The 27146-nt window shown below is 45.1% G+C and overlaps 1 protein-coding gene across 1 annotated transcript in view; it reads left to right on the forward strand.

Moving 5' to 3' along the window:
• PAFAH1B1 (platelet activating factor acetylhydrolase 1b regulatory subunit 1) overlaps window positions 1-27146 on the forward strand; it is a 916257-nt gene that overhangs the window by 26292 nt on the left and 862819 nt on the right. The window contains exon 2 of the mRNA XM_044054884.1: window positions 6719-6925. Within this exon, the coding sequence (XP_043910819.1) occupies window positions 6719-6925 (207 nt within the window). The remainder of the gene's footprint in view (window positions 1-6718; window positions 6926-27146) is intronic.

Here is a 27146-nt window from a genome sequence, read left to right on the forward strand (position 1 = left end):
AGAGTGGTCACCATGTTGCTGTCATTCAGGTAGCTTCGATATGCACCATGGATCCAACCATCTTTATTTTTTATTTATACTTCTTTATCCCTGCTGTCTGCCACCAAGCAGCCATCCCACAAGTGATCAATGTATTCATTCCCTGAAGGGAATGAGGGACAGCTGGGAAGACTGTCATCTAGGCATCTGCAGTCTCAAAGATTAGTTTTAAACATGCCCAAACTTGTGCCTACTTTCTGATCAGTCCCCACCATCAATTGATAATCTTTCTTGCTTCCTTATCATACTGACATCAGATCTGTATGGGCATAAAAAGCTGTCTGCTGAAGAACCGCTTTCTTTCAGATCCTTTTTTTTTTTTTTTTTTTTTTTTAATGCCTTAAGTAGTTCTGTTGTAGTCAACATGTTTACTGCTAATTGAAAGGCTGTATTGGTGGACACATTATTTGTGCTTCCACACACACACATTTCTAACTCTTTTGCTGCAGGCCATAATACCTGTGTTTTAGCCAGCACTTCACTGGTGTCCCTCCTTTGGAAGTCGCACAGTGATTTATCTGTTTCCCTTCCCCTGGAAAGAAAGTGCCAAATTCAGCTATTCATTCTCATTCCCACAATTTTATTTGTTGTTGAGACTTGCTTCTTGAATCAAGATAACAGTGGCTGCAGTCAGGGCTCGATCCCGTCAAATATTTCTTAGTTACATATTTACATATTGGAGCATGGCAGAGCAGAGGAGTGTCAAGGTTTAGCTTGTTTGCCTGTCTTCAGGGTTTAGGTAGGGAGCATGTATCCATACACTGTGTCCTTAGTTGTGTATGGTGGAGACTAAGGATCACATGAAGGAGTACAGTATACAGATGTTCTTCGTGTTTCACTGTTGCAGTCATTACATTTGGGTAATCCTGCTGGCAGGTTGCCCTCAGTCGGCCTGAATTCCAAAGTCTTGGGTCCTGCGTCAGTTGCTGTCGCCTTTTCCCTGATGTCAGGTCATCAGGGGAATAATACATGCAGCCGACACCATTTTCTTCACTCTTTCTTGCCGCGCGGTGCCCGAAGCAGAAGCAGTTAGCAAGTGCCGGTCGGCAGACTCCTGAGATTTTCGTGTTCAAGTTTCAGATCGGAAGTCTTCATTAAAAGCTAAGTACCCCGTTGGGGAAACTTTTTTCTTGCTCCAGACTGATGTCAGAAAAAGTTAATAATTGTATTTCTTGTGGGAAGCAAATACCTTATAAGGACTTTCATTCTTACTGTATTCCTTGCCTAGGCCCTGACCACGATGTTTCAAATTGTCGGTTTTGTGCTAGATTTAACCAACGCACTATTAAGCGTCGGTATGATTTTGCATTAAGCTATTTTGGGTGCAGATTTAATTATACAATGTCGTCAGATAGCCATCCGACTACCGAAGTTCACAAAAACTGCAAAGAAAAGGAAAAAGACAGGCAACCGAGGTCCAAAACCGACGACGAAACTTCTAAGCCAGTCGCTGGTTCTCAATGAGGCGCTTTCGCAGCCCCCGACGCCCACTACTTTAGAGTCGCAGGCCGCTACCGACTCCCACTTGGAGTCGGTCAGGCCGCTGGAAACTCAAGGTATTGGAGCCTCTGAGACTATTCCCTCAGATGGGTCCGGAGCCGCTGAGCGGTGTATTGAGACCTAAACAATTATATATTAAACTGACTTCAGCTTCAAAAGCAAAGACTAAAGCACCTTTAAAGGCAAAGAAACAAGTTCACCAGCCACATGGATAGGCCTCCATGCCCAAAAAACAAATACTCAAAATGGCCGAAGACTTAATTACCTTGATCAGGGGTTCCCATCCCCTTCCTGATGATAGGCCTAGGCAAGAGACAGACTATGAATCTTCAGATCAGGTTACCATTTCCTCTGATTCCTCTTCTGAGCAGGAATATTCACTTCCCCACTATGAGGATTCTGATGCTGAAGAATCTATTCCTTCAGTCTCTCCTCCTGAGGACTACTCTTTTGGGGAAACCTTGCATACCATGAGGGAGCATTTCCACTGGGAGAGCCAAGATTATTCAGAATCTAAGAAGAGGCTCAGGGACTTCATTTTACTACCTCAACACAGGCCTCTAGCTATTCCACCTGTGTTAGACATTATTGATATGTTTTCAGAGTCTAGTCTGACCCCTGACTCCTTACCTCCAGCTCCTGTTAAGCCTGACAGATACTACAGGGTTCCTGACTCTCATAAATTCCTTTTTTAAAAACCCTGCTGCAGACCCAGAAACTATTTCTTAGGGTCCCAAAGGGGTTAAGGCTTCCACTGCAAAAAACCCTACCCTTGCTGACAGAGATTCTAGGGCACTGAATAGATGGGGAAAAAATGTACACATCTGCTACCTTGGCTATAAGGGCCTTAAACTGCCAGTTTCATATGCTCAAATATCAGCAGTATGTCATGACACTGCTTAAACAGAAAATGTTGGTAAATTCTGAATGTGCAGAAAACAAAGCAATGCAGGATTTATTGCATGCAGCTGAACAAGTTGGAAAGCATACTTTCCAATGTGGTTTTGATTCTCTGGAGGCCTCCTGCAGGGCCGCAGTTGTGGGTTCTATAATTAGAAGGCATGCTTGGTTAAAGGAACAAAATCTGCCTGATCATGTCAAAGCTAAATTATTAGATGCAGCATTACAGCATGATACCTTGTTTGTGTTAAGGCAGAAGAGGTGTTAAAGAAAATGGAGGACAAAGCTAAATCTAAGCAAACGGTCAAAGATTTTTTTACAAGTACAGCCACCTAGGTTTAGCAGACACTGACCTACAAAGAATTGGTCCTTTCCAGTGTCAGACGGACCTCAAAGGGGCAGATCCAGACGCCCTAGAGGCAGATCCCAGCCGCAAGGTTCGTACAGGTCTAAGCAATGGGGTGCTTATACCTCCAAAAGTGGAGAAGATAATTCACAACCATACAGGAAACAGTCCCAATGACTTCCGCCTTCCTGCACCAAGCACTTATCTTCTGGCAGCACCTTTAGAGGGAAAAATAACACTTTTTTTCTCAAAATTGGCACATTGTAACCCAGGACAAATGGGTTTTAGATGTAGTGTCAGAAGGCTACAAGTTACACTTCCATACCCTGCCAAGGGCAAACGGTTGGCCAGACCTGCCAAAAATTCAATGGGCAGAGGCTCAAAAACAAGTTTCATCCCTCATGGACATGGGGGCTATTCAACAAGTGCCACAACAAGAGCAGAGACAAGGATTTTACTTGACTGTTCTTGGTACCCAGAAAGGACAAAACATGGAGGCCAGTACTGGACCTATCTATTCTAAACTCTTTCCTGAATATACCAAAATTCAAGATGTTGACCTTACAGCAGCTTCTGCTCTGGGCAGAAAAGCTTGGCTCGTGACTTTAGACCTAAGAGGCATATCTGCATGTCCCAATCAGACAATCCTGCAGAAGATACCTTAGATTCAAGGCTGGCTCAATGCATTACCAATTATCTGCACTCCCCTTTGGCTTATCTACTGCTCCCAGGGTCTTCACAAAGTGCCTGGCACCAGTGATTGCTTTCTGCAGACAAAGAGGAATACAAATATATTTTTACTTGGATGGCTGCCTCATTCAAGTGGAGATCAAGGACATTCTACTACAGCATCTGGCGTTTGTGAAAATACTTTTAACATGCCTAGGGTACACAGTCAACGAAAAGAAATCAAAACTAGTACCCTCTCAAGAGATAATATTCCTGGGTGCAAGCTTAAATACAACTGCCCAGATAGCTTATCTCACGCCAGACAAACAAAGGCAACTGACTACCTATTTCAAGGAAATGGCAACAAAGGCCCAGTTATCTGCAAGAAAAATTCTGCAGGCTTTGGGCTTCATGGCATCCTGCATCATACTAATTCCATATGCAAGACTGCATATGAGGAAACTTCAATGGTGCCTAAAAAGTGTCTGGACACAACATTGCCACAGCCTGGAAACAATGATTACTCTCATTCCCTGCCTGCAACAGGAGTTTCGATGGTGGGTAAAGGCTTGTCACCAAAACAAGGGACAGCCATTCTCACTACCCCCACCCAGGCAGAACCTAACAACAGATGCATCAGATTATGCCTGGGGGGCCCACATGGCAGGAAGAGACATTCAAGGCACCTGGACCACAAACCAAATGCATCTACATATCAAAAAGAGATGCTAGCTGTTCAAAATGCCCTGACAGCCTTCAAGGACCTAATTCATCTGGGACAACTACTAATAAAGACAGACAACACCAGTCATGTGGTACATAAACAAGCAGGGGGGGGCACGCATTCTTACCCACTTTGCAGACTAGCTATGGCTTTATGGGACACAGAATTGACTTACCAAGTTCATCTGCAGGCACAATTCCTGCCAGGAAAGGAAAATACTCTGGCAGACGAACTAAGCAGAAACCTCATGGATCCCCACGAGTGGCACCTAGATCCATAAGTCTTCAACATGATGATAAAGAAATGGGGGTGCCCGGACATAGATCTATTTGCCTCCCCTCACAGCTATCAACTAAAAAGATTCTGCACAAGGACTGATCACAGACAAGCATGGAAAGTGGACGCCTTATCTTTCAACTGGAAGAACCTATCAGTATATGCCTTTTCCCCCACTGCCTCTCCTCCCCAAGGTACTCCTAAAGGTCAGACAGGAGAAACCAAAAATGATTCTCATTGCCCCAGACTGGCCCCGCCAGTACTGGTATCCAATCTTAAGGTACTTGTCTCAATGCCCAGCCTGGACTTTACTTCAAATACCTCATTTACTGTCCCAACAAAACAGTCAGATTCTGCACAGCCAACTCAGGACTCTAAACCTGGCAACATGGCGGATAATGTAGCCATACAAAGCACACCTCTCAGTAAAGCTGTGATGGATGTCATTTTGGAAGCCAGAAGGCCTAGTACTAGAAAATCCTATGCTGGAAAATGGAAGAGATTTTGTGCTTGGAACCATGCTCAGGGAACTGATACAGCTGTCCTAAATATTCCTCAGATTTTGCAATACTTCACTGAGATGCTGGACAAAGGCCTGTCTTTTTCATCAATTAAAATTCATGCCTCTGCCATTTTGGCTCAAAACAGCTCTGCTCCTAGCAATAACTTCTGCAAGACAAGGGTCAGAGCTACAGGCTCTCATGGCGGTGGAACCTTTTATCATTTTTTATCCAGACAGGGTCTCTCTGAGGACAAACCCAACATTTACGCCTAAGGTGGTGTCCAGTGTGGCCCTTAACCAAACTATTCATTTGCCAACTTTTTATCCAAATCCACAGAACACGGGGGAGAGAATTCTGCATTCTTTGGACGTACACAGACAGCTTAGATTCTATTTGGACAAAACTAAAGTTTTCAGAAAGTTGCAACAATTACTAGTGGCATATGCTGCAGTATCACAAGGAAAGGCTATTTCCAAGCAGACTATTTCAAAGTGGATAGGCCACTGCATTTGTTTCTGCTATTCACAGCATGGCAAGCCAGTGCCTAAGGGCATTAGGCCACATTCAACCAGAGCTGCAGCCACTTCAGCAGCCTTTCTCAGGGGAGTACCAACCAAAGACATTTTAAAGGCTGCTACTTGGAGTTCAGTGCACACCTTTACAAAGCATTATCATCTGCCACTTTACTCTAAATCCAGGACAGGCTTTGCCACTGCAGTTCTGCAGGGCCTCATAGCCGCTCCTAATGCTGTTTAGCTCCAGTCTCCCAACCATAGCTTTATGACTCTACCCAAATGTAATGACTGCAACAGTGAAACACGAAGAACATAGTACAGTTGTGTGCACTAATGTAGATGTTAGTGTATTCACTGTTGCAGTCCAGGTTACCCACCCGCCATCCCCCTTTTTTCTACTGGAACTTATCTTTCATTCTCTGATTTATACAACCTATGTGGTGTATTTGCTTGTAGATGAAGGTAAAGTTTATATTGGTGCATGTATTTTATATATATATATATATATATATATATATATATATATAAAATTTGGCTACCCTTTTAGGGGGCACCTGACGTCTGGGGCAAGAAGAAACAAAGAAAATGGCGTCGGCTGCATGTTTTATTCCCCCGACGCCTGACATCAGGGAAGAGGTGACAGCTACTGACGCAGGACCCAAGACTTTGGAATTCAGTCCGACTGAGGGCAACCTGCCAGCAGGATTACCCAAATGTAATGACTGCAACAGTGAATACACTCTAACATCTACATTTATGGTAAGTGTACACAACTGTACTTTTGAGTAGTGCCTTTCGAATGCATCACTCATTGAAGGTATAGGTCACAATAGTAAAAACTGATCTCCCAGAGCACGAATGACAGTTCCCACTCCTGACTGGCCTGATCGCGATTTGGGGATTAAATTGGCTGAAGGACTGTTGCACAGAACAGCACATGGTTCGTAAAACACTCAGGAGTGCTAAGTGGGATGGTAAGTGTGGGAGACTAGATCAAAAAGGGGTGAAAAATTGTTCTTGCTGGTAGACTTTGAAAACGTGCCTCGTGATGCGTCATTGCATTGGGGAAGACAAGTATTTCAGAGATGCATGCTTAGTTTCATTATCTTTTGTTTTCTATAGGTTGTTGCTGCTGTAACCATTTAATAAAATGCATATTAAAATATTTGGCTGTAAAAGACAGAATGACTTCATGTGGCCAGCTTTAGAAAAGTTTTGACTGCTTTTTTGTGTTTGTATGTTAAAGGTTATGGAGCTAGAGTCAAAGCTTAATGAAGCAAAAGAAGAGTTTACTTCAGGTGGACCTCTTGGTCAGAAACGAGACCCTAAAGAGTGGATACCACGTCCTCCAGAAAAATATGCTTTGAGTGGGCATAGAAGTCCAGTCACTCGAGTCATCTTCCATCCAGTTTTTAGTGTTATGGTCTCTGCTTCAGAAGATGCGACAATAAAGGTAAATACAGTCTCCCTCCCCAAAATGGCAAGCTATTTTGTGTTTTAAATGTTAAGATCTTTTAATAGGCATTAATCTTGTGTTTTCTTTCTTGTGATAAATGTGAGAGTTTATCTTCAGAAAGTCTTCTTGGAAAGTTTACATCCGAGCAAAGCTTGAAAACATGGTCAACAGCAAAAGGTTACAAAGAATTGTTTTTCATGCATATTAGAATGTGTATTAATAGGAAACTGGCTTGGAAATGTCTACATTGGAGTTCATATGTATGTGTAACTTAGGCCTGACATTCAGCAGATAATGATCTTAGAAGCCCATGACTGTCCTGATTCCCAGAGTCTTTGTATTGTCCCCAGCTAGTGAATGTCTGTGGACTGGTGTCCAGATGGTGGGGTTTGACTGGCTTGTGTGCCATCTTCAGTTTCTAGCCTTGCAGTCCAATGCACTACTCTGTGATTCTAATACTAGGAGTCTATTGGTCAGCTTATTTTCCAGAGTTGTCCTTTTTACAGTCAGGTAAATACCCCATTGAGGAAGTTTCTTTCTGTTGAATGTTTACAAAAGTAAGTAATTGCTTACAGTATGGGAAGCAAATCCTGCATAAGGAATGTTAAGTTGTCTATCTCGCCTTCATTCTTGCTGGATGGGTTCGGAGCCGACCTCGGCTCCGACTCGGCCACTCTAAAAGCTCGAGAGTTGGTTCCACCGGCTCGAGGCTCCCCTTATATCCCACAATGCTAGGCGTGTATTACCTCAGATCTCGTTTGCCGCTACAGCTATCGAGACGTGTTGCTTCACCGGCTTCAGGTTAGTGTAGGAACTAGTTTAAAAAGTTGAGTTAAAACCCTTTAATTTAGTTTTCCATACAGTTTCCCCTTACCTTAAAGGTCTTTTATCCCTTTAATCTATTTTTTCTTTAATTTTTACCTAAGAACTTATAGTTCTTCCCTTAGGCCTTCAGGCCCTCCCATTCCCTTGGAGTGTGTGTGTTTTCTGTAGGGAATTTATACATTAAACAACTAATTTCTTAGTTTAATTTCTATTTTTAGTTTTTTAAGTGTAATCGGTGTACTTGTGTTTGTGTGTGGTTACACTTGTTCCTCGTTATGTCCAAGGATTCGAAGGTCTCAGGCTTCAAGAAGTGTGACTCGTGCTGTCAGAAAATGTCTCTGACAGACGGTCACACTTCTTGTGTGTACTGCCTGGGACCTTTACACCTGCAGGACTCTTGTGCTGTATGCCATGGCTTCAGCCCTAGAGTCCTGCAGGAAAGAAAAAACAAGCTCATTTTAAGGGGCTTGCTTAAGCCTGAGGGTCCCCCTACTGCTACTTCGGGTAAACCCTCTAAGGCTCATAGGTCCTCGACTCCGGCATCTGAGTTGACGCCTAAGGCTTCGAAGCCTACTAAGACATCGGCTCCGGCTGGAGCCGATGAGACTCAAACTGCTACTCCTGTGGTTCCCTCGGCTCCGGCTGGGGCCGAGGCTTTAGAAATTTCTGAGTCTGCTCCGATCAGACCATCGGAGCCGACATCTAGAAAGAGGTCCAGGTCACCGTCCCTTGGCTCCGTTCATTCGGCTCCAGCATCCCCCTTGCTGTCTGAACGGAGCCATAGATCTCACTCCTCTAGATCATCGAGGCTTTCGGATCATGATCTTCAGAGGGTAGTGAGTCGACTTCTTAAGTCCGAGGCACTGGCCCAAATGCTTCAGAGCCCGGCTCATCAGTCGAAGCTTGACCCTATTCCTCAAAATGTTCCTCCTCCGACTCCTTTGAGCTCGGAGCCGGGGCGTTTCGGAACCGAGACTGTAGTAGCGTCGGAGCTGATACAATTGTCTTCGGCTCCGTCGTCGGCTCCGATTTCTTCCTTGGAAGAATCTCGGTGCCGGACTTCCCTCGTCGGCTCCGAGGGGGTGAGTGGCATCGGACCCTTGTCCGACCCCGCTCTCCCTCTCGGTGCTTTGGCGCTGGTGAGTTCAGCTCCGACATCGGCCTCGGAGCCATCGCTGTCGGTGCCGAGGGAGGTTTTCAGCTTTTCGGAGCGGGGACCTCTGGCTCTGCCTGACAGAGGTGCGTTTGAGGTCATGCGGAGTGTGTTGGAACCTGGTTCAACTCCACAGTCGGCTCCGTCCGTCCCTCCCTCTTCGGTGCCTCAGGTTATGTCTACTCACTCCCTCATCCCGGACCGCAGAGAGCCAGCTCCTCAAGAATCCCCTGTGGGGATCTCATCCTCTTCCGAGGCCTCTCCTGAATTGGCAGGGGAGCCCCCTAGGAAGAGAAAGTGTAAGAAGAAGCACATAGACTCACCTGAGTCTGTCACCTCTGACACAGATTTAGAGGATTCTGAGGGTTCCCCCCCGTTCCCCTTCTGAAGATGTCTCCTTTGCAGACATTCTAGAGATCCTGAAACAGAGGGGAAATTGGCCAGCCCTTAACCCTTCGGAGGATGAATCTGTGTATCTTGAGTCGTTTGGCTCTCGCCCTTCCACCTCCTGGGTGTCCCCTCCCTTTGATCCCCTCATGCAGGTGGTAGCTAAAAAGGCCTGGACGGCTCCTGACTCTGTGGACCCCACCCCCAAGAGACCTTCAAAGTTTATCACAGCACCAACAGATAAGCAGTTTCTGACTAAGGGAGTTTCTGTGGATGCTATGGTGGTAGCTGCCGCCACTAAGAAGGAGCTTGCTGATCCTTCAGTGCCTATCCATCCTCCTAACAAGGAATCTAGATCGATGGACAGGTACGGGAAGCGGATGTTTTCGTCAGCGACCTTTGCTATGCGTTCGCTGAACTACCTCTGTCATTTCACTCGTCTTCAAAGAGACTTGATCAAGGAAGCGAGTGAGATGTTAAAGGATCCTACAGCTGCGGGTTTTCAGGATAAGATGAACGCTCAGCTGACTACCCTAAATTCTATAGCTAACTCCTCCATGCGCCTCCTCTCATATGCGGCTGATGGAGCGAGCAGAGCCGCAGGAACAGGTGTGGCCTTATGCAGGCATGCCTGGATGCGGTTATGCAATTTTGCGGACCCCTTTAAAACGTCTTTCACTAATTCCCCGTTTGATGGATCATCCCTCTTTGGTCCTCAAGTGAAAGAGACCTTGACGAGGTGCGAGACGGATGGCAAAACTCTTTCTGCCGTCGGAGTCCGTTTTTCTACTCCTTCTAGGCCTTACCCGAAAGGCCAGAAAAGTGGAAAAATGTGGTTCCGCAAACAATCTCAAGGGACCTTGGTGACACACAGAGTCGGTTCCCCTCCAGAGGCAGAGGAGGGAACAACAATGGTAGACGTTGCCCTAGGGGCAGGGGGGGGTCCGCAGAACCAGGGCAATCGAGAAACTTTTTCCGATAAGCCCTTCCAGCATCCCTGAGGTGTTGCCTGACTGCCCACCTTCGGAGGCAGTCGGGGGAAGATTATCACTGTACCCAGAAGCCTGGCGATCCCTAACTCAAGACAAGTGGGTACAGTCCATCATTTCCGAAGGCTATTCCATTCCCTTCGTTCGCATTCCAAACCAATCCAAAAAATCCCTTCCGGATGTTCCACCCGCTCAAAGGGATCTTGCAGCTTTGGAAATTTCAAAGCTGCTTGCAAAAAGAGCAATTCAGCCAGTTCCAGCAGACCAGCAAGGATCCGGAATCTACTCCAGGTTCTTTTTAGTTCCAAAAAAAACAGGGGACTGGAGACCAATTTTGGATCTCAGTATCTTGAACAAGTCTGTCAAGAAAACAAGATTTCGGATGGTCACGCTACAGTCCATCCTTCCCCTATTGGGAAAGGAAAACTGGATGTGCTCTATAGACCTTCAGGATGCGTACTATCATATAAAAATGAACAGACGCTCCAGAAGATTCCTCCACTTCAGGCTGGGAACCAGTCACTTTCAATTCAGAGCCCTGCCCTTTGGACTCACCACTGCCCCCCAGGTGTTTACCAAATGCATGGCAGTGGTAGCTTCTCACCTGAGACATCAAGGATTCCAGGTGTTTCCATATTTGGACGACTGGCTCCTCACAGCTCCTACCAAGCATCTTCTTCTAATGGCCAGAGACTACACCTTTCGCATTTGTCAAAAGTTAGGCATATCAATAAATTGCGAAAAGTCTGTTTTGTCGCCTTGTCGTGCTATTACCTTCATAGGCGCAAATCTAGACACAGTCAACATGTCTGCGAGACTAACAGATCAGAGAATAACAGACATACGCAAACTGGGTCTCCCTTCTCTTCAACAGCAACAGAGTCAAAGCCAGGTTAGTTCTGAAAGTACTGGGGATTATGGCGGCTGCTATCCCTCTACTTCTATTAGCCAGATTCCACATGAGAATCCTTCAATGGATGCTCTTCACACAATAGTCATACCAGCAACTTCCGATGTCCCACACCATTATGATTACGCAAGCATGCAAGAATCATCTTCTTTGGTGGATGTCTTCCCCTCAGCTCTTCCTGGGAAGACCCTTTGTTCCTTCCTCCGGTTGCTACTCTGACAACGGACGCCTCCCTGATCGGGTGGGGGCATTATCAGGGCAGAACTGTCCAGGGCATATGGCAACCAGACGAATGCCACTTGCATATAAATGTTCTAGAGATGAGAGCAGTGCTTTTAACGTTGCAAGCCCTTCAAGACTCTCTTCCCTTGGGAACGATAGCAATCCAGACGGACAATATGTCTGTAGTGTGGTATATCAACAAACAAGGCGGAACCAGGTCCTATCCCCTATGTCGAGAAGCACTCAGACTGTGGCAATGGGCGATTTCTTCTCAGCGGTTTCTGATAGCAATGCATATCCCTGGGAAGTCCAATCAAATCGCGGACAAGTTGAGCAGAGCTATCCTCATGCCTCACGAGTGGTCCCTGAAAGATTCTATTGTGGAAAAAATTTTTCTCAAGTGGGGTCAGCCTTGCTGCGAACTTTTTGCTACTCCCCAAAACAGCAAGTGCAAAGATTATTTCACCCTCTTCCCCTTACCAGGCCAGCCCAGCAGGGACGCTCTAGTCCAAGTTTGGCCCCGGGGACTTCTGTATGCATTCCCTCCCTTTCCACTAATCTCTGAAGTGATACAGAAAGCTATCGCTCAGAAGGCCTCATTGATCCTCATTGCTCCTTACTGGCCTCGACAGGTTTGGTTCCCCTTTCTACATCAATTTCTGTTGGAGCAACCCTGGCATCTGGACCTAGTTCCAGATCTTTTGATCCATCAGTCGGGTCAGTTTCATCGCTCCCTAACATCTCTGAACCTCACTGCTTGGTTCCTCCAGTTCCTACCTTAGCCAGGCTTCCTCAAATATCTCACACTGTTGCAGATATTTTAATAGCTTCACATAAATCTTCCACTCGAAAAATTTATCTTAGTAAGTGGAAACGTTTTGCCTATTGGGCTCAAGGAAGGGACTTAGATCCTTTCACTGCTCCCATCCAAATGATTCTTGATTTTCTAGCTGAACTCTTTCATGCAGGTTCATCTCCTTCTACTCTCAAAGTTCAATTGGCAGCTATATCTAACTTTCATGTGGGCATTTCAGAGTCTGCCATCATGTCCCACAAGCTTTGCAAAGCCTTTTTGAAGGGAGTTTTTCTACTCAGACCTCCTATAAGAAATCCTCCTCCTTCTTGGGACCTTAATTTAGTTCTCAGTTCTTTGATTCTCCCCCCTTTCGAACCTGCGGCTTCCTGTTCATTAAAATTGCTATCATGGAAGACTCTCTTTCTGGTAGCTATTACTTCAGCTAGAAGAGTTTCAGAACTTCATGCACTCAGCTGTCGACCACCATATCTGTTGTTCCATAAAGACAGGGTATCCTTACGAACCAACCCGTCCTTTTTACCTAAAGTAGCCTCTGCGTCTAACCTAAATCAAAGCATTGACCTCCCTGTGTTTTTCCCAGAATATTCTAATAGGTCTGAACAAAAATTGCATTGGCTAGATGTTCATCGTCAGTTAAGGTACTATTTGGATAGGACCAAACAATTCAGAAAAACTGACCAGCTGTTTGTCTCTTATGCAGAAGGCAGAAAGGGACTTTCTGTTTCCAAGGTATCACTATCCAGATGGCTAACATCTCTGATTTCCATTGTTTATGAAATTAGACACCAAAAGCTGCCTAACAAACCTAAGGCCCACTCCACCAGAGCTTTGGCTACTTCTATAGCCTTCCAAGACAGACTGCCTATTGACACCATTTGTGCAGCGGCTACTTGGGCTACTCCTCACACTTTCATTTCACATTATAAGTTGGATTTAGCTTCTAGGCATAGAGCTAACTTTGGTACCACTGTTCTCAAGAGTCTTTTCCGATAGGCCACCCGGGACAAGGTGCTAGGGACGCTGTCCCATCCAGCAAGAATGAAGGCGAGATAGACAACTTAACATATAGAAGTTATGTTCTTACCATAACGTTCCATGTTAGTTGTCTTCTTCTCGCCTTCTTTCTTGCGTCCCACCCTCCTTCCCCCTGGCCTGGAAAGACCTAGAGGAGTTTGATTGTGACCTCTCTTTCTACCACCTCTTTTGCTATAGGTATATGCTCTGCTGTGCATATTTTCCTGGATCAGGCTTCAGGTCACCTTTCCTCTTCCCCTTTTTTATAGAGGTGGACTCTCTTTTTCCAGTATTTCTGGTTTTATTATTAGCTGGGCCTAGCTCACAAACGAGATCTGAGGTAATACACGCCTAGCATTGTGGGATATAAGGGGAGCCTCGAGCCGGTGGAACCAACTCTCGAGCTTTTAGAGTGGCAGTCGGGCGAGGTCGGCTCCGAACCCATCCAGCAAGAAAGAAGGCGAGAAGAAGACAACTAACATGGAACGTTATGGTAAGAACATAACTTCTATTTTTCACTCATATTGCTTATTTTGCTTGGGGCCTAAGCATGACATATCTAGTTGTCAGTATTGTGCCAGGTTTCATTCCAAAACCTTGAAACGTAGTGCCAGAGTCCTTGCAGCCACATGGGGTATTCAGATTCACCACCACCTGCCTCATTGCAAGCCTCTGAGTCTGACTTTTCCCTTTGTAAGAAGTGTAAAGACAAGGAGACAAAAGAGAAGGATGTCTGAGAGTCTTTCACATCTGCAGCCAGGTCTTCTGCTGACTATTCAGGTGAGGTGCCTTTGCAGCCCCCTGGTCTAACTACTGCTAGGCCTTGCCCTCTGGAACTACCCCTCTGGGAAGCTGCCAAGGCTGGAGGCCACGCCATAGTGATAAGTGCCACACCAAAGTCTGTTGGGTCCAAAGCTGATTTGCAGGCCCCAGCTTCTGAAGCCCAAGCGCTGGTAACTGAGGGAGTGGGCACAGTATTCCCTTGGTAGTCATACATGAGGAAGTCTCAGGGAACTGTGTAGAGGTTTTGGCCACCCACTTACGTCCTGGAGCCTTTATCCCAAAATTGCAGGCACCTAAACCCATGAAACGTACTACCTTGCCCAGCCCATGTTGGCTCAACCTTTGTCCTTCTCTACCCAGGTTGGTGCATTGGACCTGGTTAAGCTGTCCCAGGATTTCATGAAGTCCAAGGGTCCCAAACAGTGACAAGCGCTTGTTCCAGGAGCTCTTCCAGGTAGGAGAGAGAGCGAGAGTGAGGTCTCCCCAGTAAGATTCAGACACTTCAGAATCTGAAAATGAGGTTGGTGTATATGTATTATATAAGTATTGGTGTCATTCAAAGGGGATCCAATGCCTGTCAGCCTGGGATGACATGCTCAGCAAGCCACGATGCTTCGCTAGGGACGGATTGCACCTGTCACTCCTGGGCTTTCGGATATTGGCAAAGGCTCTTGGTACCTCCATAGTGCCTTTTTTAGGCAAGGCTCAAAAGACAAACCCACCTCCATAGGTATCACAAGGGATAAGAAACTAAGAGTAATGCTACTCAATGCCAGAAGTCTAAACCTCAAGATGCACGCACTCAAAACTCACCTTAGCATGGAGAACATCGATATCTGTGCAGTAACAGAAACCTGGTTCAAGGCTCCCAAGAGCACCCCAGCACTACCAGGTTATACCTCATACCATGCTTTTCGGCCCCAAAACTTGGACCGTACCACAAAAGGAGGGGGAGTATCAATATTTGTCAAAGATACCCACACCTCCAGGTTAGTGGTACAGCACGAAGCATCAGAGACTATCCATGTGCAACTAACAGTGGGTAAAACTGCCTTCCAGTTTATAGCCTGCTACAGACCACCCTCCCAAACCCAGGAACCCCACTCGGCCTTCCTGAGAACACTGGAAAATATGAAGGTCTCTCCAAACAACATATTATATTGGGTGACTTCAACTACCCAAACATAGACTGGGGGCATTACTCTAGCTCCAACACTCTAGTCCAAAGGTTCCTAGAATTTATAAACTCAAATGGTTTGGAACAACTTGTTACCACTCCCACAAGAGGGGAAAACATACTGGACCTGATCATCACCAATATGGGGACTCTATGCTCCAGACCAGAAGTGTATCCCTCACTGGTAAGATCAGACCATAAACTAATCTCACTGGATATTCACATCCCGACTCCACCCCCTGACCTGAAAACCACAGTGAAAAACTTCTCTAAAGCAAATTTCACACTCCCCAAAACTGAGGTGGAATCCTTCAAAGCCCCCGGGCCTGTGGAAAATACGGCCCAGACCGCAGAATCTTTTATAAACGCATTCTATGAACACCTTCAGGAATGCATGGATCATGCAATCCCAAATAAAACCAAGACCCAGTCCTCCAAAGGCAGACGTCCTGTCTGGTGGACCCCAGCCATAAACAAACTATACAATAGAAGGAGGAAGCTACTACATGAAGGAGCAAAATCCCAAAAAAGGGAAGGCATCTCTGATCAGTATTAGCAAAAAACTATGGGCACTCATAAAATCGTCTAAGGCCAGCTTCGAGAGAAAAATTGCACAGGACACTAAGGATAATCACAAGGCTTTCTTTAGTTATGTTAGGAACCTGGGTGGGAATTCCCAGATATGCTCAAAATTGGTCCAAAATGACAAAAAATACACCGAACCCACAGACATTGCCAACATCCTAGCTGACAGGTTCAGCGCAAACTCCCCCCCCCCCCCTTCCCCACCAAAAGGGCAAATATTTATCCCAGCAGAGTGCTGCTCCCCTGACATCTCAGATGCTCAGGTAAGAGCTGCCCTCTCCACAGCAAAAAACACAGCATCAATGGGGCCAGACGGTGTCCCGGGCTGCGTCCTACATGAACTCCAAGAAGAGCTAAACCCAAACATAAAACTACTGTTCAGCTTCAGCCTTACTACAGGATTTGTACCCAAAGAGTGGCATACAGCAACAGTGGTCCCTCTCCAGGAAGGTGGTGCCTCAACGGATCCTGGAAACTATCGCCCCATAAGCCTGACTAGCTTGGTCTGCAAAGCTATGGAAAGGATTATCATGGACCTCATAAATAGATATTGGGGACCTACAGACACTGGACTACCCAGTTCGGCTTTAAGGGCAGATCCTGCCTCTTAAACCTGGTCGATTTCTTTGAAACAGTCACCAAGGCCATTGACGAGGGGAAGGTGGTCCATACAGCCTACCTGGACCTCGCAAAAGCCTTCGATACAATACCTAACTCGGGCCCTATAGATAAGCTCACCAGCTTAAATATAAACCCCTATGTCACTAGATGGGTTGCAAACTGGCTCAAGGACAGAACCCACATGGTTAGAATTGCTAGAGCCATGTTAGACTCCAAACCAGTTACAAGTGGCGTCCCACAAGACTCAGTCCTGGGACCTCTCTTGTTCTGTGTATATTTCTCGGAGGTACAGGCCAACACGGAAGGACTGTGGCTGATGAAGTTCGCAGATGACTGCAAACTGGGCGCCATAATCGATTCTCCAGCCGACACAAGTAACCTCCAAAAGGGCCTCATAGAAACAGACAACTGGTGCCAGGGCCATGGCCTCAAGCTAAACGCCAAAAAGTGTATAGTCATCCCCTTTGGCAAAAACAAAGTGCCCACAAATTACCACATAGGTGGTAATCCGTTAAGTACAGAAGAAGTAATTAGGGACTTTGGGACCCAAGTTGATAGCAATCTCTCATTTGACAACCACGTGGCCAAAGTGGTTAGAAAAACATTTTATATAGCCCACCTAATCATGAAGGGATTCACATCTAGATCAGGGGAGGTCATCGTGCCTCTTTACTCATCCCTCATCAGGCCCATAATTGAGTGCAATGCCCCTTTTGGGATGTACCTTACCAGACACCTGCAGCAACTGGAAAGGCCCAAAAAGTACCTCACCAAGAGGATCAAAGAGCTCAAACAGATGCCATATGCTGCCCGGTTAAAGCAACTCCAGCTCTACTCAGTGGCATACCGCCTGCTCAGAGGCGATCTGTGCCTGACGTATAAAGCCATGTCCAACCCGGAATTAATGGACATGCTGCACCTCAGAAAATCCAAATCCCATCGAGCTACTCGCTCAAGAGACTTGAACCTCAGCACTGAAATAAATAGGACATGCTTGAGGGACAGATTCATAACCCAGAGGCTCCCTTCACTCTGGAATAAAATCCCAGTCCAGGTTAGGCAGAGTCCCTCATTGACTCTCTTCAAGAGGAATCTTGATGAGTGGATGGGAGATCCTAGGTTTACCCCGGGTATCACTTCTGTGTCACTGTTAGACAGAGGCACAGTATACTAACCTCGAAAAAGGGCATAGCAAAATTAATTTAAAATGGGTGGCGAAAGCCAAACACACACTGGCTAGGCTTATAAATGCCCTAGGGGCAGATAGCCTAGTATGAACCTATGAACTGTTTTGTGCGGAACATCTCTTGTTTTCAAGCATACCCTGCCTTGGATTCAGATGAAGCATTTCCTCCAAGCCCCCCAAAGAACGTATCCTTGGGGAGTCTCTGCACAAAATAGGAGGTATTCAACTGGGAGAACAAATTTTTTTTTCAGGCCCAGACTCATTATAGAGAGTCTTTAAGTCTGCCGTCTCCCAGACGCTGCTGTTCCACCTGTGCACATGGTTCTGGATGATGCCTTTGAGGACATCTCACTGCACCCTGTCTCCTTTCCTCCTGCTACTTGGAAGTTGGGTAGTTTCTGTAGAGTGCTTGAGACCCAACCCACCGGCAGACTCGTCTGTGGTCCCTGAAGAATCTGCCAAGGGTCCAGACAGATATCCTTTACCAAATGACAGAGTAAGCAGAGCGCTTGATAGAGTTGGTAAAAAGAATCATACATCATCTACCCTGTCTGAGGGCTCTTAACTGCTAATTCCATATGTTAAAGTATATGAAGTCTTTACAAAAAAAAAGATCACTGCTAAAAGAGAGGGATCACAGACGAGCTTGCAGAAAGACATGGAGGAGATGGCTAGTTCATCTCTTCAGGTGTCCAGACACTCTCTGAAATGTGGTAGTGATGTATTATATGCGTTATATAGGGCAGTTGTTATAGGGTTTGTCAGGCAGAGAGATGCTTGGCTGTGGACACAGCCCCTCTGACTAGGTGAAGGTGGAGCTCCTTGATGCCCCACTGGGTATAGAGTTCCTCTGTGGTACTCCAGCTGAGAAAGTTTGAGAAACACAATAAGAAAAGGGAAACACAACCTTGAAAAAATTTAATTTCTCTCTCTCCCACCCCTATGTACAACAGGAATTACCCCTCTGATATTCTTCGTGTTTCACTGTTGCAGTCATCACATTTGGGTTATCTGCTTGCAGTAGCCCTCAGTCTGCCTGATTAACAAAGTCTTGGGTCCTGCGTCAGTTGCTGTCTTATCTTCCATGACGTCAGGTAGTCAGGGGAATAAAGCATGCAGCCGATGCCATTACATCAGTCGTTCTTGCCATGCGGTGCCCAGTGCAGAAGCAGTTCGCAAGTGCCGGTCGGCCGACTAGTGAAATTTTTGTTTTCAAGTTTCAGAACTGAAGTCTTCAACTAAGCTAAGTACCTTGTTGGGGAAACTTTTTCTTGCTCTAAACCGATGTCAGTAAAAGTCAATAATTGTATTTCTTGTGGAAAGCAAATACCTCAAAGATTTTCATTCGTACTGCATTCCTCGCCTTGGCCCTTGACCACAATGTACCTTGCTGCTGGTTTTGTGCCTTATTTAAACAACAAACTATTTGTCGTCTGTATATTTACTCTTCCAAATATTTTAGTACTCTGTTCCGTTATCGAATTATGGCTTCGGTAAGCCATCCGCCAAACGATGTTCCAAAAAAACGCAAAGATAGAGACAGACCGCATAGGTCCAAAGCTGCCGATGACGCTTCTAAGCTAGTCGCCAATTCACTGGTATTCAATTAGGTACTTTTGCAGCCCCTGATTCCCACTACTTCAGATTCACAGGCCTCTACTGCGACCCATTCAGAATGCAGTATGCCATGAGATGCTTCAGCTGTAGAACCTACGGATGTCTCTACCTTGGATGGGTCCGGAGCCGCTGTGCAGGCACCGGCTTCTGAGGGTGTATTCAGGCCTACTATCTTGCATATTAAACTGACACCATCTTCTTCTTCAAGGCCTAAAACTCGATCCATGCCTAGAAAACTGGCACCCAGACCGCATGGTCAGGCCTCTATGCCTAAAAAACAAATGATAAGAATGGCTGAAGACCTTATTAACTGTAATCAGGGGAAGCCAACCTTCCCCCTCTAAGAGACCTAGGACTGAGTTTGCTTATGATTCTTCTGATCAGGATTCTGAAATTTCTGTTTCCTCTGATGACCAGGATTTACCCTTATCTACCTATGAGGATTCTGATGCAGAGGACTCTGTTATGAGGATTCTGATGCAGAGGACTCTGTCCCCTCTGCTTCCCCTCCAGAGGATTTCTCTTTTGGTGAAACCTTGCATACTCTTAGGGAGCATTTTCACTAGGAAAGCCAGGATTACTCTGACTCTAAAAAGAGGCTTAGGGATTTCTTACTCCTGCCCCAACACAGGCCTTTAGCTATCCCCCCTGTACTGGACATTGTTGATGCCTTTTTGGAATCTAGCTTGGCCCCTGACTCTTTACCTTCTGCTCCCAGAAGACCCGATAGATATTACAGGGTTCCTGACTCACACAAGTTCTTAGGCACTGGATAGATGGAGTAAGAAGGTATACGCTTCTGCAACGTTGGCCATTAGGGCCTTAAACTGATATGTTAAAGTATCAGCAGCATATTGTTGGATTGGTTAAACAGAGATCGATGTTGATTCCTGACCGTGCTGAAAATAAAGATTTACAGGATTTAATGCATTCTGCTGAACAAGTTGGAAAACATACTTTGCAATGTGGTTTTGATTAACTAGAGGCATCTTGCAGGGCTGCTGTCACTGGGTCTGTACTTAGAAGGCATGCTTGGCTTAAGGAGCAATCTTTGTCAGATCATGTTAAAGCTAAATTGTTGGACGCTCCCTTAAACCAAGACCGCCTGTTTGGAAACAAAGCAGAAGTAGTACTTAAAAATATGGAGGAGAAAGCTAAATCTATGCAAACTGTTAAAGATTTCCTGCAAGTACAGCCTTCCAGATTTAGTAGGCATTGGCCCTCTAAGAATTGGTCCTTTCCTGCCTCTTCCAGGCCTTCTTAGTCAAGACTCAGAACCAGCAGAACACCCAGGCATCAGTCCTAAGGTACTCACAGGGCTAAGCAGTGGGGGGGGGGCTCCCTCTTCCAAAGCAGGTAGTGGTAACACTCCCCCCTATGGTAAACTATCTCAATGACTTAACTTTATAACTTCCAAGCCCTGCACAACTGACTGTTCCCATAAGGGTAAAGATTGCTAGGCAGGCAAAAAATTGGGAACTCATTACCCAGGACAAATGGGTTTTAAATGTAGTTTACGAAGGATGCAGATTCCACTTTCACTCCTTACCAGCCCCAAACGGTTGGCCAGACCTATCCCCAAATCAGTGGGTGGAAGCTCAAAAGCAAATTCTCGCCCTCTTAAGCATCAGATCTGTTCAACTTGTTCCAGAAGAGGAACGAAGGCAAGGTTTCTACTTTCCTGGTACCCAGAAAAGACAACTCCTGGCATCCTATACTGGACCTCTCTATCCTAAACACATTTTTGGTGATTCCAGAATTCAAGATGTTAACTCTTCACCAACTGCTTCCTATGCTAGGCAAAGATGCCTGGTTGGCAACACTAGATTTAAAGGAATCCTGCAGAAGATACCTACACTTCAAAGCAGGATACATGCATTATCAGTTCTCTGCACTGCCCTTTGGCTTATCTACTGCACCCAGGGTATTCACAAAGTGCCTAGCTCCAGACATTGCATTTTGCAGGCAAAGAAATATCCAAATATATCCATACCTGGACGATTGTCTAATTCAGGCAGAAAACCAGGACATACTATTGAATCATCCGGCGTATGTACGGAATTGCTAACTTTCCTGGATTACACTATAAACAAAAAGAAATCACATCAAATCACAACAAATTATATTCCTGAGAGCAAGCTTGAACACATCTTCCCAGATGGCTTTTCTCACGCCAGAAAAACAAGTTCATTTAACAGCCTACGTCAAACTACTGGCCACAAAGACCCAGCTATCTGCAAGGAAAATCCTGCAAGCCCTGGGGTTCATGGCCTCCTGCATTCTACTAATTCCATATGCATGACTGCATATGAGGAAACTACAGTGGTATCTAAAAAGAATATGGTGTCAACATTCTCAGGATCTAGAAGCAATGCTTCCTATCATTCCTTGTCTATGGATAGTTGCTTTGGTGGGCAGACGCCTGTCACCAAAAGAAGGGACTGCCATTCACTCTACCTCCTGCCGCCCAAACCCTAACAACAGACGCATCAGACGATGTATGGGGGGCTCACTTTGCCGGGAAGTGCATTCAGGGCAAATGGAACCCAAGTCAAATGCACCTGCACATCAATCAGAAATGTTAGCTGTGTAGAATGCTTTGACAGCCTTCAAGGACCACATCCTTCCAGGACAATTAATGGTAAAGACGGACAACACCACTGTTATGTGGTACATAAACAAGCAGGGGGGAACCCACTCATACCCTCTTTGCCAACTAGCCATGGCTCTGTGGAACACAGCCTCAAGCTACCAAGTGCACCTACAGGCTCAATTCCTGCCAGGAAAGCTAAACACAATGGGAGACCATCTAAGCAGAAATCTCATGGACCTACACGAGTGAAAACTGGAACCAAAGATATTCAACGTGTTGAGAAACAAATGGAGAGCCCAGCTGTAGACCTGTTTGCCTCCCCCCAGAACTACCAATTGAAAAAATTCTGCACAGGGACTCCCCACAAACAAGCTCGGAAAGTGGATGCCCTGTCCTTCACCTGGTAAAACCTATCGGTTTATGCCTTTCTCCCACTGCTTCTCCTCTCCAAGGTACTAGTAAAGATCAGGGTAAACCAAGGGTGATACTGATTGCACCAGACTGACCACGCCAACACTGGGTATCCCCTTTTGTGCAGTTTCACTGCTAGCACCATGGCACCTGCCTCGGACCCCTGTCCTGCTGTCACAACCGGGGGCCAGATTTCGCACCCACAGCTTCAAACCCTGAACCTGGCAGCCTGGCTAATTACCTGATCTCTCCGTTACCATCCCTCAGTAAGCAAGTGTTGCAAGTCATTCTGGAGGCAAGGAGGCCCAGTACTAGAAAATCCTATGCTGAAAAATGGAAAAGATTCTGTTCCTGGAACCAAACTCAGGGGAGGGGCACAGCAGTGCCCAATTTACCTCAGATTCTTCAATACTTAACTGGGATGCACAAGGGCCTTTCCTTTTCCTACATCAAAATTCATGCCTCAGCCATTTCAGCTCATTACAACACAGAACCATCCCTCTTCTCTCATCTACTGCTGAAGCAGTTCCTCAGAGGGTCCAAAAACGTAAGGCCACCCAGGAGAGCTTCTACTCCAGCTTGGGACCTTAATTTTGTATTGGATTGTATTCATGCGGATAGGGTGTCCTTCAGGACTAACCCCTCCTTCATGCCCAAGGTGGTATCCAGTGTGGCCTTTAATTAGTCCAATCATTTGCAACCTTCTTTTCCAATCCACAGAACAAAGGGGAGCAAATTATTCACTCCTTAGATGTGCACAGATAACTTAGATTTTATTTGTACAGGACTAAGCCTCTCAGGAAATCTGATCAGCTGCTGGTTGCATTTGCTGCAGGGGCAGGGGGAAGGCCATTTCAAAGCAAACCATTTCTAAATGGATAGGCCATTGCATTCATTTCTGTTATAAGCACCATGGAAAGCCTACCCCACAGGGGATTAGACCACGTTCTACCAGAGCTGCATCTACCTCTACAGTCTTTCTCAGAGGTGTCTCTACCAGGGACATCCTAGAAGCTGCTGCCTGGAGTTCTGTACATACCTTCACCAAGCTTTACCATTTCCCAATTTTCTCAGAAATCCAGAGCTGGCTTTGCCACTGCAGTCTTGCAGGGCCTTATAGCTGGTCCTAATGCTATCTAATTTCCTCCTCCCATTCTTAGCTTTGGGAATCTACCCAAATGTGATGACTGCATCAGTGAAACATGAAGAACATAGTACATTTGTGTACACTTACCATAAATGTAGATGTTCGAGTGTATTCACTGTTGCAGTCCTAGTTACCCTCCCTCCAGCCCCCTGACTTCTATTGACTACACCTCTATTCTTGTTTACTGTGTTTAAAGCTTTTTGGTGTATTTGCGTTTTTGTTGTTGGCGTAACTTTATATATATATATATATATATATATATATATATATATATATATATATATATATAGTGTGTATATGTGTGTGTGTGTATGTGTGTATATATATATATATATATATATATATGTATATATGTATGTATATATATATATATATATATATATATATATATATATATATATATATATATTGCCATTATGAGGGCACCTGACTTCTGGGGCAAGAAAAACTGATGTAATGGCGTTGGCTGCATGCTTTGTGCCCCTGACGTCATGGAAGATGGGACAGCGACCGCAGGACCCAAGACTTTGTTAATCAGGCCGACTGAGGGCTACTGCAAGCAGATAACCCAAATGTGATGACTGCAACAGTGAATACATTCGAACATCTACATTTATGGTAAGTGTACACAACTGTACTTTTTGATCACCGTCTCCTCAAGGCAAGAGATCAACACAGAGCAGAAAATGGTAAGCTGACTGATATACTAGACTTGGGGTGATTCAGTGATCCAAGTCCTCCCAGAGAGCGGCTGTGACTATCCACATCACCTTCCCACCCCAGCCTCCCTGTAGCAGGGAGACTATAGTCCTTCCTGTAACAGTGGAAAGCCATCATAAGGGACCAGTGTGTTTTACATTTCATAGAGAAATGCTATTTATCCAGTTTAGTGAGAGAGACAAAAAAATTAAGAATGCCAAAGCCCCCAGAAGAGCATGAGAAACTTCTTTCCCCAGTTGTAATAAACCTTCTGCAACTAGGGTGAAGTCATCCAGTCTCTGTAGTAGAAGAGGGCACAGGGATTTACTTAAAAATATTCCTTGTCCCAAGAAAGTAGGGCACCTGTAGACATATCTTGGACTTTTCCCTCACGTACCAGATTTCAGTATGCTAACCTTGCAAAAACTACTATCCCTGATCTTCCAGGGAAGCTCTGTGGTGATCCTAGACCTGAAAGACACTTGCCTTCATGTTCACATAGCTAATGAACACTGGGCATATCTTGACTGATTACATTTTTTTTTTACCATTTGTCTTGTCTGCTGCTCCCAGAGTATTCACCAAGTATCTAGGACCTGTTACAGCCCATTGCAGAACTCTTAGTTTAGTATACCCTTATCTGGAAAACTGTTAATTCAGAGGAAGTCCACTCTCTAACTTGAGAGCTTTGCAAGTCACTATGGATTGCTTCTAGAAGATAGGCCTCACCCTGAACCCCTCTGAGTCGCAATTACAGTCGTACACCTGAATTTTTCCTGGACGTGTTGTCTTAGTGCAGCAAAATGTCTTCTTACTCAAGGACAAGGTGTTATTTGACAACTTATTTGCAGAACCTGGTGGAAAAGCAGGTTATTACAGCAAAGGGGATTCCTAAGGCTACTGGAGTACATGGCATCTTGTATCTTAATGGTACCTCTTCAAAACTGCATCTGAGGAAACTCCACTGGTTCCTAAAAAAAAAAAACACATGAAAGCAGCATTCACTGCCTTTAGAAACCCTTGTGCCCATTCTTCGCTGCCTAAAAAAGGAGCCATTTGGTGGAAAAAGGTACATTTTATAGAAACAAAAGACAAGTTTCTGTCTACCAGAGGCAGAAAAATTAACTGTCAGCTCAGACAGAGCCTGGAGAGCACAAGTAATGCAACTGAAGATGCAGGGAATTTGGATTCCAGAACAAAGGAAACTGCATAAATTAAAAAAGAAATGGTGACAGTGTTTCTAACAGTAAAAGCCTCCCAAAGCAACTTTTGACCCCAGTAACACTAGATTTGGACAGACAGCACCATATGGATATGTTGCATAAACAAAGGGGAACTTTTTCATATTCCTGTGTAGTTTAGCGATGAAGGTGTGGCTTTTGGCTCAAAAACTAAAACTTGACAATAGCAGCCTACATCCAGGACCAGAGTTGCACCGTAGCAGATTCTCTGAGTGGAGTCATTCTGGACCCCAACAAATAGATGCTGAAGAAGAGAGGTTTTCCTGGACCACGCCCACCAGTGGGGAAACCCCTGTATAAATCTCTCTGCTTCTCCTCTGGGCAGACAGTTACAAAGGTTCTGCTCCAGAACCTGTCAAACAAGGTAATGGAGAGTGGGTGCCTTCTACTTCAAATGGACAGACCTCTTCTATACACCTTCCTGACTCCACTTGTAATCCCCAGGGTACCTTGTGAAAGTGAGGTCAGACAGACAAGAGAGCATAATGGTCTCTTCGTTTGACCCTCTATGAGGGGAGATGCTATACTGTTGCCCTGTTGATAGATCTCACCCAGCACAAGGGATGCATCTTTTATCCACACCTGAGCACACACAAGCTATCATCCTGGAGGATTGTATTCTAACTCTGAAGAATGCATCTTATTCTACTGCAGTAATAGCCTATCTTGAGACAGGAAAACCAACTACCAGATATCATACTTATCAAAAGGGAAAACAGCTTTCTATTTTGTTCCAGGCAAAAGGTGCGACACTCTATAGTGATAGCATGAATGTAGTGCTGCACTGTCTTTCAGAATTGTTTGAGCAGGACCATTCTTATTCAAGTATTAAAACACACGCATCTGATATTTTTGATTGCATGCCTTGATCAGCATATTGATCATTGCTGCCGTAGCTTTGGCAAGATGTAACCCATACTGCTAAGGCTGTAACAGCCGGCCAGCTTCTAAAGCTTCAGGGCAACTACCATGCACCCATGCTGTCAAACAGTACAAAGCTGTTCAGAGCTTTACTTCCTCTTAAGACTACACCTCTGTGAGACTTGAGGACCAATGGTCACCTTGCTAGGTAGATTTTAGGGGAAAATTCCATTTTCTTAATTTTGTTGATGTTTAATTACTTTACTCTTCAGTAAAGTTTTTAAAGCTGGGAGTGTGTTTTAATGGACTGTGTTGAGACTGTAATGTACTTTTTAAAAAGGAGCACCATTTTTTTCCCGTCCATTTAAAAGTAGTTTAACTGAAAACACTTTCTGTGGAGAAATTTTTTTTTTTATAGGGCTGGTATAGGATCATAGGAGATTACTAGGCTATCAACCTGGAGGTCACTTAATGCTAGCAGTTGCATCTCAATGTAATACCATAGACATGTTAGTTAATACCCTAGATTGCATTTATTAATGGCTGCCCATGTCCAGGAAGGTTGTGGGCTCTATTCCCCGTAAGAATTTACGGTGCCCCGTGAAGAAAATGAAAACACTGTCATCTGTGTTAGCATGTCTGGCAGGAGATTTGTGTATATTCTCAGATTAACTTGTATTGTATATCAGCATGTCTAATGGTGAATATGGAATTAAGTTCAAAGTTGAGTATTTCCCTGTTGAAACTGTGTGTTTTAAAGAATCTGACAAGTGTTTTGGTACATTTCTAATTGCGCATGTTTGAGACGGACATTCTAAAGTGCTGTGGAGAGTCCGTTGAACAGTGAGTGATGTCATTAGAATGTTCTTGGTTGCTAAGTGATTACATTTGCAAAAAAAATAACTTTTTCAAACAGTTGACAGTTATTTTTTAAAATAAGACTGTTTATCAGGTGCTGGGCAGTTTTGTGAATTACACTC

The sequence above is a fragment of the Protopterus annectens genome, chromosome 13.part0, assembly GCF_019279795.1.
Source record: "Protopterus annectens isolate FY-2018-M chromosome 13.part0, PAN1.0, whole genome shotgun sequence".
NCBI lineage: Eukaryota > Metazoa > Chordata > Ceratodontiformes > Protopteridae > Protopterus > Protopterus annectens.